General features: G+C 35.8%; 1 protein-coding gene across 5 annotated transcripts in view; it reads left to right on the forward strand.

The window, feature by feature from the left end:
- Positions 1 to 13,637, forward strand: part of apba3 (amyloid beta precursor protein binding family A member 3) — a 69,258-nt gene that overhangs the window by 31,934 nt on the left and 23,687 nt on the right. For 4 of the 5 annotated variants that reach the window (XM_062960073.1, XM_062960076.1, XM_062960075.1 and 1 more), the window contains exons 9-10: positions 4,133 to 4,345; positions 6,386 to 6,505. The exons of the other annotated variant lie outside the window; for it this stretch is intronic. In XM_062960073.1, the coding sequence (XP_062816143.1) occupies positions 4,133 to 4,345; positions 6,386 to 6,505 (333 nt within the window). The remainder of the gene's footprint in view (positions 1 to 4,132; positions 4,346 to 6,385; positions 6,506 to 13,637) is intronic. 5 annotated transcript variants of the gene reach the window in all.

Here is a 13,637-nt window from a genome sequence, read left to right on the forward strand (position 1 = left end):
CCTCGCCTTAAAAAGTTTGAGGACCCCTGATCCAATCAATATGGGGTGATATAATAAAATAATACTGCAGGCACTCAGTATTCGCTGGGATTCAACCCCATAAATCTGTCAATACTGAAGTCCCATTGTATATGTATTAAGTATTATATTGTATATAATTACATTGTATTATATTGTATATTATTGTATTGTATATTTTTATATTTTATATAATTGTTATATATAAGTATAGATCATATCATTTGTAATTGTTATATTATTTTATCATATATAAATTGTATATTTGTTATATTGTATATAATTACATTATATATATATATATATATATATATATATATATATATATATATATAGAATACTATTTATCATATATAAATTATATAATTACTAGCTGCGCCCGACAACGCGTTGCTGTGGCAAAGTGGTGGTGGTATTGGTTAAAAATTGTTGTGTAATTTTTATTTGAAGTTATTTTTATTTTTTAATTAATTTTATTTGAAGTTATTTTTTATTTATTATATTTTATTATTTTCTTGTATTATTTTTAGTTATTTTCTGTTATTATAGTATTTTATTGTATTAATTTTTTAGTGTTTTTAATTATTTTTTAGTGTTTTTATTATTTTTTATTGGGTTGCTAGGAGACCAAGTTGGAGGAGCTTAGCCTTCTAAGTGGCAGCAATTGGATAAAAGCAATTATTCCTCTCTCTCTAATTAGGACTTTATTTTTCTTTTCTTTTTGTTGTATCAACCTAGAGGCGTGGATGATGGGGCTGTGTTGTCACATTTCGAGGTTGGGGGGCCTGTAGTTTTCTAGTTTTGTCGGTCGCCGTGATGCCATCACTCTTTTATATATATAGATTAAATTTAATATTATCTATATATATAAAAGAGTGATGGAATCCTGGCAACCGCCAAAACAACAAAACTAAACACCTCCAAACCTCCAAAATTGACAACACAACCCATCATCCACGCCTCTAGGTTGATACAACAAAAAGAAAAGAAAAATAAAGTCCTAATTAGAGGGAGAGCAATAATTGTTTTTATCCAATTGCTGCCAGTTTAGAGGGCTAAGCTCCGCCCTCTTGGTCTCCTAGCAACCGACTCAGCCCAGGGGACAGGCAGAGTCAGGCCTCACTTAGGCCTCTTTCACACAGCCTATAAGATACAGATTATCTGATTTCAACTGGATTATATGGCAGTGGAGACTCAATGCCCTTCCACACAGCTATATAACCCATTTATAATCTTATATTATCTTCTTTAACTGGATTATCTGGACTCCACACCTATACTCTTTACCTTAACTACCACCAATTCCTCAATACTTTATTTCCCATACTACCATACTTCGCCATAGCAACGCGTGGCCGGGCACAGCTAGTATTGTATATAATTATATTGAATTATATTGTATATTATTGTATAGTATAGTAATTATATATATAATTATATATTTGTTATATTGTATATAATTATATTGTATATTATTGTATAGTATTTTTATATTGTATATTATATTGTATATTTTATATTGTATATCATTGTTATATATAAGTATATATCATATCGTTTATAATTATATCATTCTATCATATATAAATTATATATTTGTTATATTGTATATAATTATATTGTATATTATATTGTATATTTTTATATTACATATCATTGTTATATATATCATATTGTTTATAATGTTATATCAATCTATCATATATAAATTATATTGTATATAATTACATAATATCTATTATACCATTTATCATATATAAATTATATAATTAATGTATTAGATATACATAATATAATTATTATATATAAGTATATGTTATTATTATGTCATATGTAATTATTATGTCACTCATATCATGTATAATTATATTAGTTATGTATAATTACATAATATAATAACTATATATATTATACCGTTTAATTATTATATCAGATATATATATTACTTACTGAATTATTGTAATATTATATATAACTACATAATATGATTATATATGTTATACCATTTAATTATTATATCATACATATATATTACTTACTGCATAATTGTAATATTATATATAATTACATAATATATATATATAATACCGTTTTAATTATTGTAGCATATATAATATTTATTCACATTGTATATTATATAATTGTTATATATCATTGCATAATATAATAATTATATATTATGCCGTTTAATTATTATTTCATATATGATTATTATATTATATACACTTACATAATATAATAATTATATATGTATATATCATACCATTCAATTGTTATATCATATATGATTGTTATATTACTTATATATAAATTATATCATTATTATATATAACTATTATATATAACTATATATATGTATATATTATACCGTCCAATTGTTATATCATATATGATTGTTGTATTACTTATATATAAATTATAGAATTATTATATATAACTATTATTTATAACTATATATATGTATATATTATACCGTTCAATTGTTATATCATATATGATTGTTATATTACTTATATATAAATTATATCATTATTACATATAACTATATATATGTATATATTATACCATGCAATTGTTATAGCATATATGATTATATTACTTATATATAAATTATATAATTATTATATATAACTACAGAATATAATAATATATTATATACATATTATAAAATATAATGATATGTTAGGTAGCGTTAGAGTAATCCATGATTTTATTAGTTCTTGTCATTGGTTTTTATTGGCTAATGTTTAAATTTTTATAATTGTGCATGTCTTTTGTCTATTGTTGTGTTTTATATTGCTATTGTTTTTATTCGGGCTTGGCCCCATGTAAGCCGCCCTGAGTCCCCTTTGGGGAGATAGAGGTGGGGTATAAAAATAACATTATTATTATTATTGTTTTATTATGACACAGGAAACAAAATAAATATGCTGGATTTCGTATCACAAAATCACAAGTCGAACACTTCCCAAGTGTCTAGGACTGTGTGATGTATTATTATTATTATTATTATTATTATGACACAGCAAACAAGATTGTTTCTCCGCTGGTTGTTTCCAGAATACCATACATAGACGACTTCATCTTAATTGTCTGTCAGCCCTGGAGATGGTAGCGGGGTATAAATAAATTATTATTATTATTATTATTATTATTATTATTTTATTTTATGACACAGCAAACAAGACTGTGTGATGTATTTTCGGATGATGCATGCAGATCGCAGTAGGGTGGCCTTTTGCATTTGGCAGATCGTAATTTTGTTATTATTATTATTATTGTATGACACAGCAAACAAGGTAGACATGCTGGATTTCGTATCACAAAATCAGAAGTCGAACACTTCCCAAGTGTCTAGGACTGTGTGATGTATTTTCGGATGATGCGTGCAGATCCCAGTAGGGTGGCCTTTTGCGGTTGGCAGATCGTAATTTTATTATTATTATTATTATTGTATGACACAGCAAACAAGATAGACATGCTGGATTTCGTATCACAAAATCACAAGTCGAACCCTTCCCAAGTGTCTAGGACTGTGTGATGTATTTTCGGATGATGATGCAGATCCCAGTCGGGTGGCCTTTTGCAGTTGGCAGATCGTAATATTATTATTATTATTATTATTATTATTATTATTATTATTATTATTGTATGACACAGCAAACAAGATTGATATGCTGGATTTCGTATCACAAAACCACAAGTCGGACACTTCCCAAGTGTCTAGGACTGTGTGATGTATTTTCGGATGATGTGTGCAGATCCCAGTCGGGTGGCCTTTTGCAGTTGGCAGATCGTAATTTTGTTATTATTATTATTATTATATACACATCAGATACATATTGTAATGTATAATTATAAACATTTACATAGTTTAATATGTATAGATTTTTTAACCAAGGCTGGATGGCCATTTATTGGGGGGGCTTTGACTGTGTCTTCTTGCCTGGCCAAAGGATGTTGGACTCGAAGAGGCTGGATTGAATTGAGGATTGAATTGAATTGAGGCTGGATTGGGAGGATTGGACTATGTCTCCCTGGCTGAAAGGAGATAGACTAGATGTCCTTTGGGGTCCCCTTCCAATTCTGTGCCTCCCTTTTTTCGCGGCCGCAGGTTGTGATCACGAAGCCGAAGGGGGCGATCCTGGGCCTGGCGGTGGTGGAGTCCGGCTGGGGCTCCCTGCTGCCCACAGTAGTTATCGCCAACCTGATGCACGGGGGGCCGGCCGAACGGTCGGGAAAACTGAGCATCGGGGACCGTATCACGGCCGCCAACGGGACCAGCCTGGTGGGGCTGCCCTTGGCCACCTCGCAGAGCATCCTCCGGGTAAGACGCAAAGGTCTGCGGGCGGGATCTAGACTAGGCCTGGCCCTAGTTGGAGGGATTTGGACAAGAGGGAAGCTGGGGTGGGTGAAGTGGCCCTCTGTCATGGGATTGGGGAAGGAATGGGGGTGGAGTGGCTTGGTGAGGGGGAGGAAGGTTCGACAGTTACCATGTATGTGTAAGACTAATTTTTTGGAGTTCAAATCGAGCTCACAACAATGGAGGTCAATTATTTATTCCATCTTTCCACAATCCCTCAAAAATAGTTCTAAAGATTTCCCGCTCAAACACCCTGTAATACAGTGGTTCCCAAACGTCCCCTTTCCAGAAAACAATATTATTCAGCGCCCCTTGGAAAGGGGGCGTGGCTTAGAGGGGTGGGCGTGGCTCCTGCTCAGACTCTCCCCTAGTCCAAGATGCAGGGCTGGGAGGGGGAGGTGGGCGGGGCCACAAATGGGAAGCCAGGACTGGGATGGGCGGAGTTACAAGCTCTGAGGCAGGGCTGAGCTTCTATCCCTGTCCTGTGGTGCCTGCCAGGACACAGGAGGCGGGGCTAATGGAGGGGGAGGAGCCTCTATACCCCACCCTGTTTTCTAACAAGTGCCTCAGGGGAGGTATACAGAGGCTCTTGGGAAGAGGCCCCGTCCCCAGCCCTAGCTCCTAAAAGGCCTCTCAGGAGAAATATAGAGGCTCAGCCCTGTCTCAGGCTCTTGGAAGGAGGCGCCTCCCCCTTCGCTAGCTCCGCCCTCTGTATCCCAACAAGTGCCTCAGGAGAAGTATAGATTCTCAGCCCTGTCTCACGCTCTTGGGAAGAGGCCCCGCCCCAGCCCCGCCCTTTAGTCCTAAAAGGCCTCTCAGGAGAGGTATAGAGGCTCAGCCCTGTCTCAGAGTCTTTAAAAGAGGCCCCGCCCCTTCCCTAGCTCCGCCCTCTGTATCCCAACAAGAGCCTCAGGAGAAGTATAGATTCTCAGCCCTGTCTTGGGCTCTTGGGAAGAGGCCCCGCCCCCACCCCATGTCCCGCCCTTTAGTCCTAAAAGGCTTCTCAGGAGAAGTATAGAGGCTCATCCTATCTCATGCTCTTGGAAGGAGGCCCCTCCCCCTTCCCTAGCTCCGCCCTCTGTGTCCCAACAAGTGTCTCAGGAGAGGTATAGATTCTCAGCCCTGTCTTCTTGGGAAGAAGCCACGCCCACTCCTCTAGCTCCGCCCTCTGTGTCCTAACAGGCGCCTCAGGAGAGGTATAGATTCTCAGCCCTGTCTCGTGCTTTTTGGAAGAGGCCCCGCCCCCACCCCAGCCCTGCCTTTTAGTCCTAAAAGGCCTCTCAGGAGAAATATAGAGGCTCAGCTCTGTCTCAGGCTCTTGGAAGGAGGCCCCACCCCTTCCCTAACTCCGTCCTTTAGTCCTAAAAGGCCTCTCAGGAGAGGTATAGAGGCTCAGCCCTATCTCAGGCTCTTGGAAGGAGGCCCCTCCCCCTTCCCTAGCTCCGCCCTCTGTGTCCCAACAAGTGCCTCAGGAGCGGTATAGATCCTCAGCCCTGTCTTGGGCTCTTGGGAAGAAGCCACGCCCACTCCTCTAGCTCCGCCCCCTGTGTCCTAACAGGCGCCTTAGGTGCTCAGCCCTGTCTCCGGCACTTGGCACTTGGCCCCATCCACTTTGGGAATCACTGGTTTAAATCAAGCTCACAACAACGATAAACTGGAGGTAAATGATTTATTCCATCTTTCCACAATCCCTGCATAATAGTTCTAAAGAGTTCTTACTCAAACACCCTGTAACTCACCCCCCAGTAAACCCTCGTGAAGGTAAATAATTTATTCCATCTTTCCACAATCACTGAATAATAGTTCTAAAGTCCAACTCCCATCCGCCCCCTAATGTCCAAGCACTGTGCCCACAGTCTTAACTAGTCTTATCTACACTACATTCCCTGTCTTTATGGCAGAGAGCCAGAGCAGCCAGTTCCAGGCTGCTTCAGTGATCCTTATGTATATAAGTATTTTTGCCAGGACCTTCCCGATCTCTGACTCTGCTCCTCTTCATTGCAGGAGCTGAAGAACCAGACCGAGGTGACCCTCAGCGTGGTCCACTGCCCGCCAGTCACCACCGCCATCGTGCGGAGGCCCGACACCAAGTTCCCGTTGGGCTTCTGCGTGGAGAACGGCATTGTGAGTCGCACGGGGAAGCCTTTTCTTGGGGGGGGGGGGCGCGGGGGGGTCCAGACTCAATGCCTTTCTTGCTATATTTGAAATTGATTTATAAACTACTAGCTGTGTCCGGCCACGCGTTGCTGTGGCAAAGTGGTGGTGGTATTGGTTAAAAATTGTTGTGTAATTTTTATTTGACTTTATTTGCATTTTTTAAATTAATTTTATTGTAAGTTATCTTTTTATTTATTATATTTTATTATTTTCTTGTATTATTTTTAGTTATTTTCTGTTATTATGGTATTTTATTGTATTAATTTTTTAGTGTTTTTAATTATTTTTTATTGGGTTGCTAGGAGACTAAGTTGGAGGAGCTTAGCCTTCTAACTGGCAGCAATTGGATAAAAGCAATTATTCCTCTCTCTCTAATTAGGACTTTATTTTTCTTTTCTTTTTGTTGTATCAACCTAGAGGCGTGGATGATGGGTTGTGTTGTCAAATTTGGAGGTTGGGGGGCCTGTAGTTTTGTTGTTTTGTGGGTTGCCGTGATGCCATCACTCTTTTATATATATAGATATGGACTGTAATCCTATAAAATAATATATAATAATAATTAGGACTTTATTTTTCTTTTCTTTTTGTTGTATCAACCTAGAGGCATGGATGATGGGTTGTGTTGTCAAATTTCGAGGTTGGAGGGCCTGTAGTTTTGTTGTTTTGTGGGTCGCCGTGATGCCATCACTCTTTTATATATATATATAGGCTTTTCTATCTTTCGGCATCTTTTTGGAGGCTGTGCTCTGGCCACAGCTCTGGCTTCCCTGCCTAAGATAGATATACACATAAATCTATAGGGCTTGCAAATATTTATTTATTTATTTTTCAAATTTATATGCCGCCACTCCCCTAGATTATAATTCTATCCTGAATGTTATTAGGCTCCTTTCATCGGGGTATTTTGATCTAATGATTTTATCTTATATTGCTGCTATAGTCCCCCCCCCCCCAAACACCTTTGAAGTTGACGGATTTGCATTGGTGGTGGTTTGATATTATTACTGTTATAGAAACCTTTGTTTTAACTTCTGTTTTATCATCTTCTTGTGTTTTAAACTGTGTATATTGTTTAATGTATTTGTGCTGTTACTTTTGTAACGTTGTGAGCCACCCCGAGTCCCCACGGGGAGATGGTGGCAGGGTATAAATAAAGTTTTTTTATTATTATTATTATTATTATTATTATTATTATTATTATTATTATTATTATTATTATTGGGCTCAGAGTGGCTTACAAGAACCGGCTAAAATCAACAATTTAAAAAACATCTGAAAAACATCCTAAAAGCACCTTTTAAAATATTGCAGGGGAAATGCACACACAGACACACACATAGAGATTTCCAGGTAGATCTAAACATAAATACATAGGGCTTGCAAATATTGCTGGAGGGAAATGCACATATATAGAGAGGATATATATTATGTACATATATTATGTGTGCATATATACACGCTCGGATGTGTATGTATATACCAGGTACATCTATTATGTGTGCATATATACACGCTCGGATGTGTATGTATATATCAGGTACATATATTATGTGTGTATATATACACGCTCGGATGTGTATGTATATATTATGTAAATATATTATGTGCCTATATACACGCTCGGATGTGTATGTATATATCAGGTACATATATTATGTGTGCCTATATACACGCTCGGATGTGTATGTATATATCAGGTACATATATTATGTGTGCCTATATACACGCTCGGATGTGTATGTATATATTATGTAAATATATTATGTGCATATATACACGCTCGGATGTGTATGTGGATATCAGGTACATATAATATGTGTGTATATATACACGCTCGGATGTGTATGTATATATCAGGTACATATATTATGTGTGCATATATACACGCTCGGATGTGTATGTATATATCAGGTACATATTTTATGTGTGCCTATATACACGCTCGGATGTGTATGTATATATCAGGTACATATATTATGTGTGTATATATACACGCTCGGATGTGTATGTATATATCAGGTACATATTTTATGTGTGCCTATATACATGCTCGGATGTGTATGTATATATCAGGTACATATTTTATTTGTGTATGTATACACGCTCGGATGTGTATGTATATATCAGGTACATATATTATGTGTGCCTATATACACGCTCGGATGTGTATGTATATATCAGGTACATATATTATGTGTGTATATATACACGCTCGGATGTGTATGTATATATCAGGTACATATATTATGTGTGCATATAGACACGCTCGGATGTGTATGTATATATCAGGTACATATATTATGTGTGTATATATACACGCTCGGATGTGTATGTATATATCAGGTACATATAATATGTGTGCATATATACACGCTCGGATGTGTATGTATATATCAGGTACATATATTATGTGTGTATATATACACGCTCGGATGTGTATGTATATATTATGTAAATATATTATGTGCATATATACACGCTTGGATGTGTATGTGGATATCAGGTACATATAATATGTGTGTATATATACACGCTCGGATGTGTATGTATATATCAGGTACATATATTATGTGTGCATATATACACGCTCGGATGTGTATGTATATATCAGCTACATCTATTATGTGTGTATATATACACGCTTGGATGTGTATGTATATATCAGGTACATATATTATGTGTGCCTATAGACACGCTCGGATGTGTATGTATATATCAGGTACATATTTTATGTGTGTATATATACACGCTCGGATGTGTATGTATATATCAGGTACATATATTATGTGTGCCTATATACACGCTCGGATGTGTATGTATATATCAGGTACATATATTATGTGTGTATATATACACGCTCGGATGTGTATGTATATATCAGGTACATCTATTATGTGTGCCTATATACACGCTCGGATGTGTATGTATATATCAGGTACATATATTATGTGTGCCTATATACACGCTCGGATGTGTATGTATATATCAGGTACATATATTATGTGTGTATATATACACGCTCGGATGTGTATGTATATATCAGGTACATATTTTATGTGTGCCTATATACACGCTCGGATGTGTATGTATATATCAGGTACATATTTTATGTGTGTATATATACACGCTCGGATGTGTATGTATATATCAGGTACATCTATTATGTGTGCCTATATACACGCTCGGATGTGTATATATATATCAGGTACATCTATTATGTGTGCCTATATACACGCTCGGATGTGTATGTATATATCAGGTACATATATTATGTGTGCCTATACACGCTCGGATGTGTATGTATATATCAGGTACATATATTATGTGTGCCTATATACACGCTCGGATGTGTATATATATATCAGGTACATATATTATGTGTGCCTATATACACGCTCGGATGTGTATGTATATATCGGGTACATATATTATGTGTGCCTATACACGCTCGGATGTGTATGTATATATCAGGTACATATATTATGTGTGCCTATATACACGCTCGGATGTGTATATATATATCAGGTACATATATTATGTGTGCCTATATACACGCTCGGATGTGTATGTATATATCGGGTACATATATTATGTGTGCCTATATACACGCTCGGATGTGTATGTATATATCAGGTACATCTATTATGTGTGCCTATATACACGCTCGGATGTGTATATACATATCAGGTACATCTATTATGTGTGCCTATATACACGCTCGGATGTGTATGTATATATCAGGTACATATTTTATGTGTGTATATATACACGCTCGGATGTATATGTATATATCAGGTACATATATTATGTGTGCCTATAGACATGCTCGGATGTGTATGTATATATCAGGTACATATATTATGTGTGCCTATATACACGCTCGGATGTGTATGTATATATCAGGTACATCTATTATGTGTGCCTATATACACGCTCGGATGTGTATGTATATATCAGGTACATATATTATGTGTGTATATATACACGCTCGGATGTGTATGTATATATTATGTAAATATATTATGTGCATATATACACGCTCGGATGTGTATGTATATATCAGGTACATCTATTATGTGTGCCTATATACACGCTCGGATGTGTATGTATATATCAGGTACATATATTATGTGTGTATATATACACGCTCAGATGTGTATGTATATATCAGGTACATATTTTATGTGTGTATATATACACGCTCGGATGTGTATGTATATATCAGGTACATATATTATGTGTGCCTATACACACGCTCGGATGTGTATGTATATATCAGGTACATATATTATGTGTGTATATATACACGCTCGGATGTGTATGTATATATCAGGTACATATATTATGTGTGCCTATATACACGCTCCGATGTGTATCTATATATCAGGTACATATATTATGTGTGTATATATACACGCTCGGATGTGTATGTATATATCAGGTACATATTTTATGTGTGCCTATATACATGCTCGGATGTGTATGTATATATCAGGTACATATTTTATGTGTGTATATATACACGCTCGGATGTGTATGTATATATCAGGTACATTTATTATGTGTGCCTATATACACGCTCGGATGTGTATGTATATATCAGGTACATATATTATGTGTGCATATAGACACGCTCGGATGTGTATGTATATATCAGGTACATCTATTATGTGTGCCTATATACACGCTCGGATGTGTATGTATATATCAGGTACATATATTATATGTGTATATATACACGCTCGGATGTGTATGTATATATTATGTAAATATATTATGTGCATATATACGCGCTCGGATGTGTATGTATATATTATGTAAATATATTATGTGCATATATACACGCTCGGATGTGTATGTGGATATCAGGTACATATAATATGTGTGCCTATATACACGCCCGGATGTGTATGTATATATCAGGTACATATATTATGTGTGCCTATATACACGCTCGGATGTGTATGTATATATCAGGTACATCTATTATGTGTGCCTATATACACGCTCGGATGTGTATGTATATATCAGGTACATCTATTATGTGTGCCTATATACACGCTCGGATGTGTATGTATATATTATGTAAAAATATAATGTGCATATATACACGCTCAGATGTGTATGTATATATCAGGTACATCTATTATGTGTGCCTATATACACGCTCGGATGTGTATGTATATATCAGGTACATCTATTATGTGTGCCTATATACACGCTCGGATGTGTATGTATATATCAGGTACATCTATTATGTGTGCCTATATACACGCTCGGATGTGTATGTATATATTATGTAAATATATTATGTGCATATATACACGCTCGGATGTGTATATATATATCAGGTACATCTATTATGTGTGCCTATATACACGCTCGGATGTGTATGTATATATCAGGTACATATATTATGTGTGCCTATATACACGCTCGGATGTGTATGTATATATCAGGTACATATATTATGTGTGTATATATACACGCTCGGATGTGTATGTATATATCAGGTACATATATTATGTGTGCCTATATACACGCTCGGATGTGTATGTATATATCAGGTACATATTTTATGTGTGCCTATATACACGCTCGGATGTGTATGTATATATCAGGTACATATATTATGTGTGCCTATATACACGCTCGGATGTGTATGTATATATCAGGTACATATATTACGTGTGCCTATATACACGCTCGGATGTGTATGTATATATCAGGTACATATATTATGTGTGCATATATACACGCTCGGATTTGTATGTATATATCAGGTACATATTTTATGTGTGCCTATATACATGCTCGGATGTGTATGTATATATCAGGTACATATTTTATGTGTGTATATATACACGCTCGGATGTGTATGTATATATCAGGTACATATATTATGTGTGCCTATATACACGCTCGGATGTGTATGTATATATCAGCTACATCTATTATGTGTGTATATATACACGCTTGGATGTGTATGTATATATCAGGTACATATATTATGTGTGCCTATAGACACGCTCGGATGTGTATGTATATATCAGGTACATATTTTATGTGTGTATATATACACGCTCGGATGTGTATGTATATATCAGGTACATATATTATGTGTGCCTATATACACGCTCGGATGTGTATGTATATATCAGGTACATATATTATGTGTGTATATATACACGCTCGGATGTGTATGTATATATCAGGTACATCTATTATGTGTGCCTATATACACGCTCGGATGTGTATGTATATATCAGGTACATATATTATGTGTGCCTATATACACGCTCGGATGTGTATGTATATATCAGGTACATATATTATGTGTGTATATATACACGCTCGGATGTGTATGTATATATCAGGTACATATTTTATGTGTGCCTATATACACGCTCGGATGTGTATGTATATATCAGGTACATATTTTATGTGTGTATATATACACGCTCGGATGTGTATGTATATATCAGGTACATCTATTATGTGTGCCTATATACACGCTCGGATGTGTATATATATATCAGGTACATCTATTATGTGTGCCTATATACACGCTCGGATGTGTATGTATATATCAGGTACATATATTATGTGTGCCTATACACGCTCGGATGTGTATGTATATATCAGGTACATATATTATGTGTGCCTATATACACGCTCGGATGTGTATATATATATCAGGTACATATATTATGTGTGCCTATATACACGCTCGGATGTGTATGTATATATCGGGTACATATATTATGTGTGCCTATATACACGCTCGGATGTGTATGTATACATCGGGTACATATTTTATGTGTGCCTATATACATGCTCGGATGTGTATGTATATATCGGGTACATATATTATGTGTGTATATATACCTGCTCGGATGTGTATGTATATATCAGGTACATCTATTATGTGTGCCTATATACACGCTCGGATGTGTATGTATGTATCAGGTACATCTATTATGTGTGCCTATATACACGCTCGGATGTGTATATACATATCAGGTACATATATTATGTGTGCCTATATACACGCTCGGATGTGTATGTATATATCAGGTACATATAATATGTGTGCATA

This window comes from Anolis carolinensis, unplaced genomic scaffold, assembly GCF_035594765.1.
Source record: "Anolis carolinensis isolate JA03-04 unplaced genomic scaffold, rAnoCar3.1.pri scaffold_7, whole genome shotgun sequence".
Classification (NCBI taxonomy): domain Eukaryota; kingdom Metazoa; phylum Chordata; class Lepidosauria; order Squamata; family Dactyloidae; genus Anolis; species Anolis carolinensis.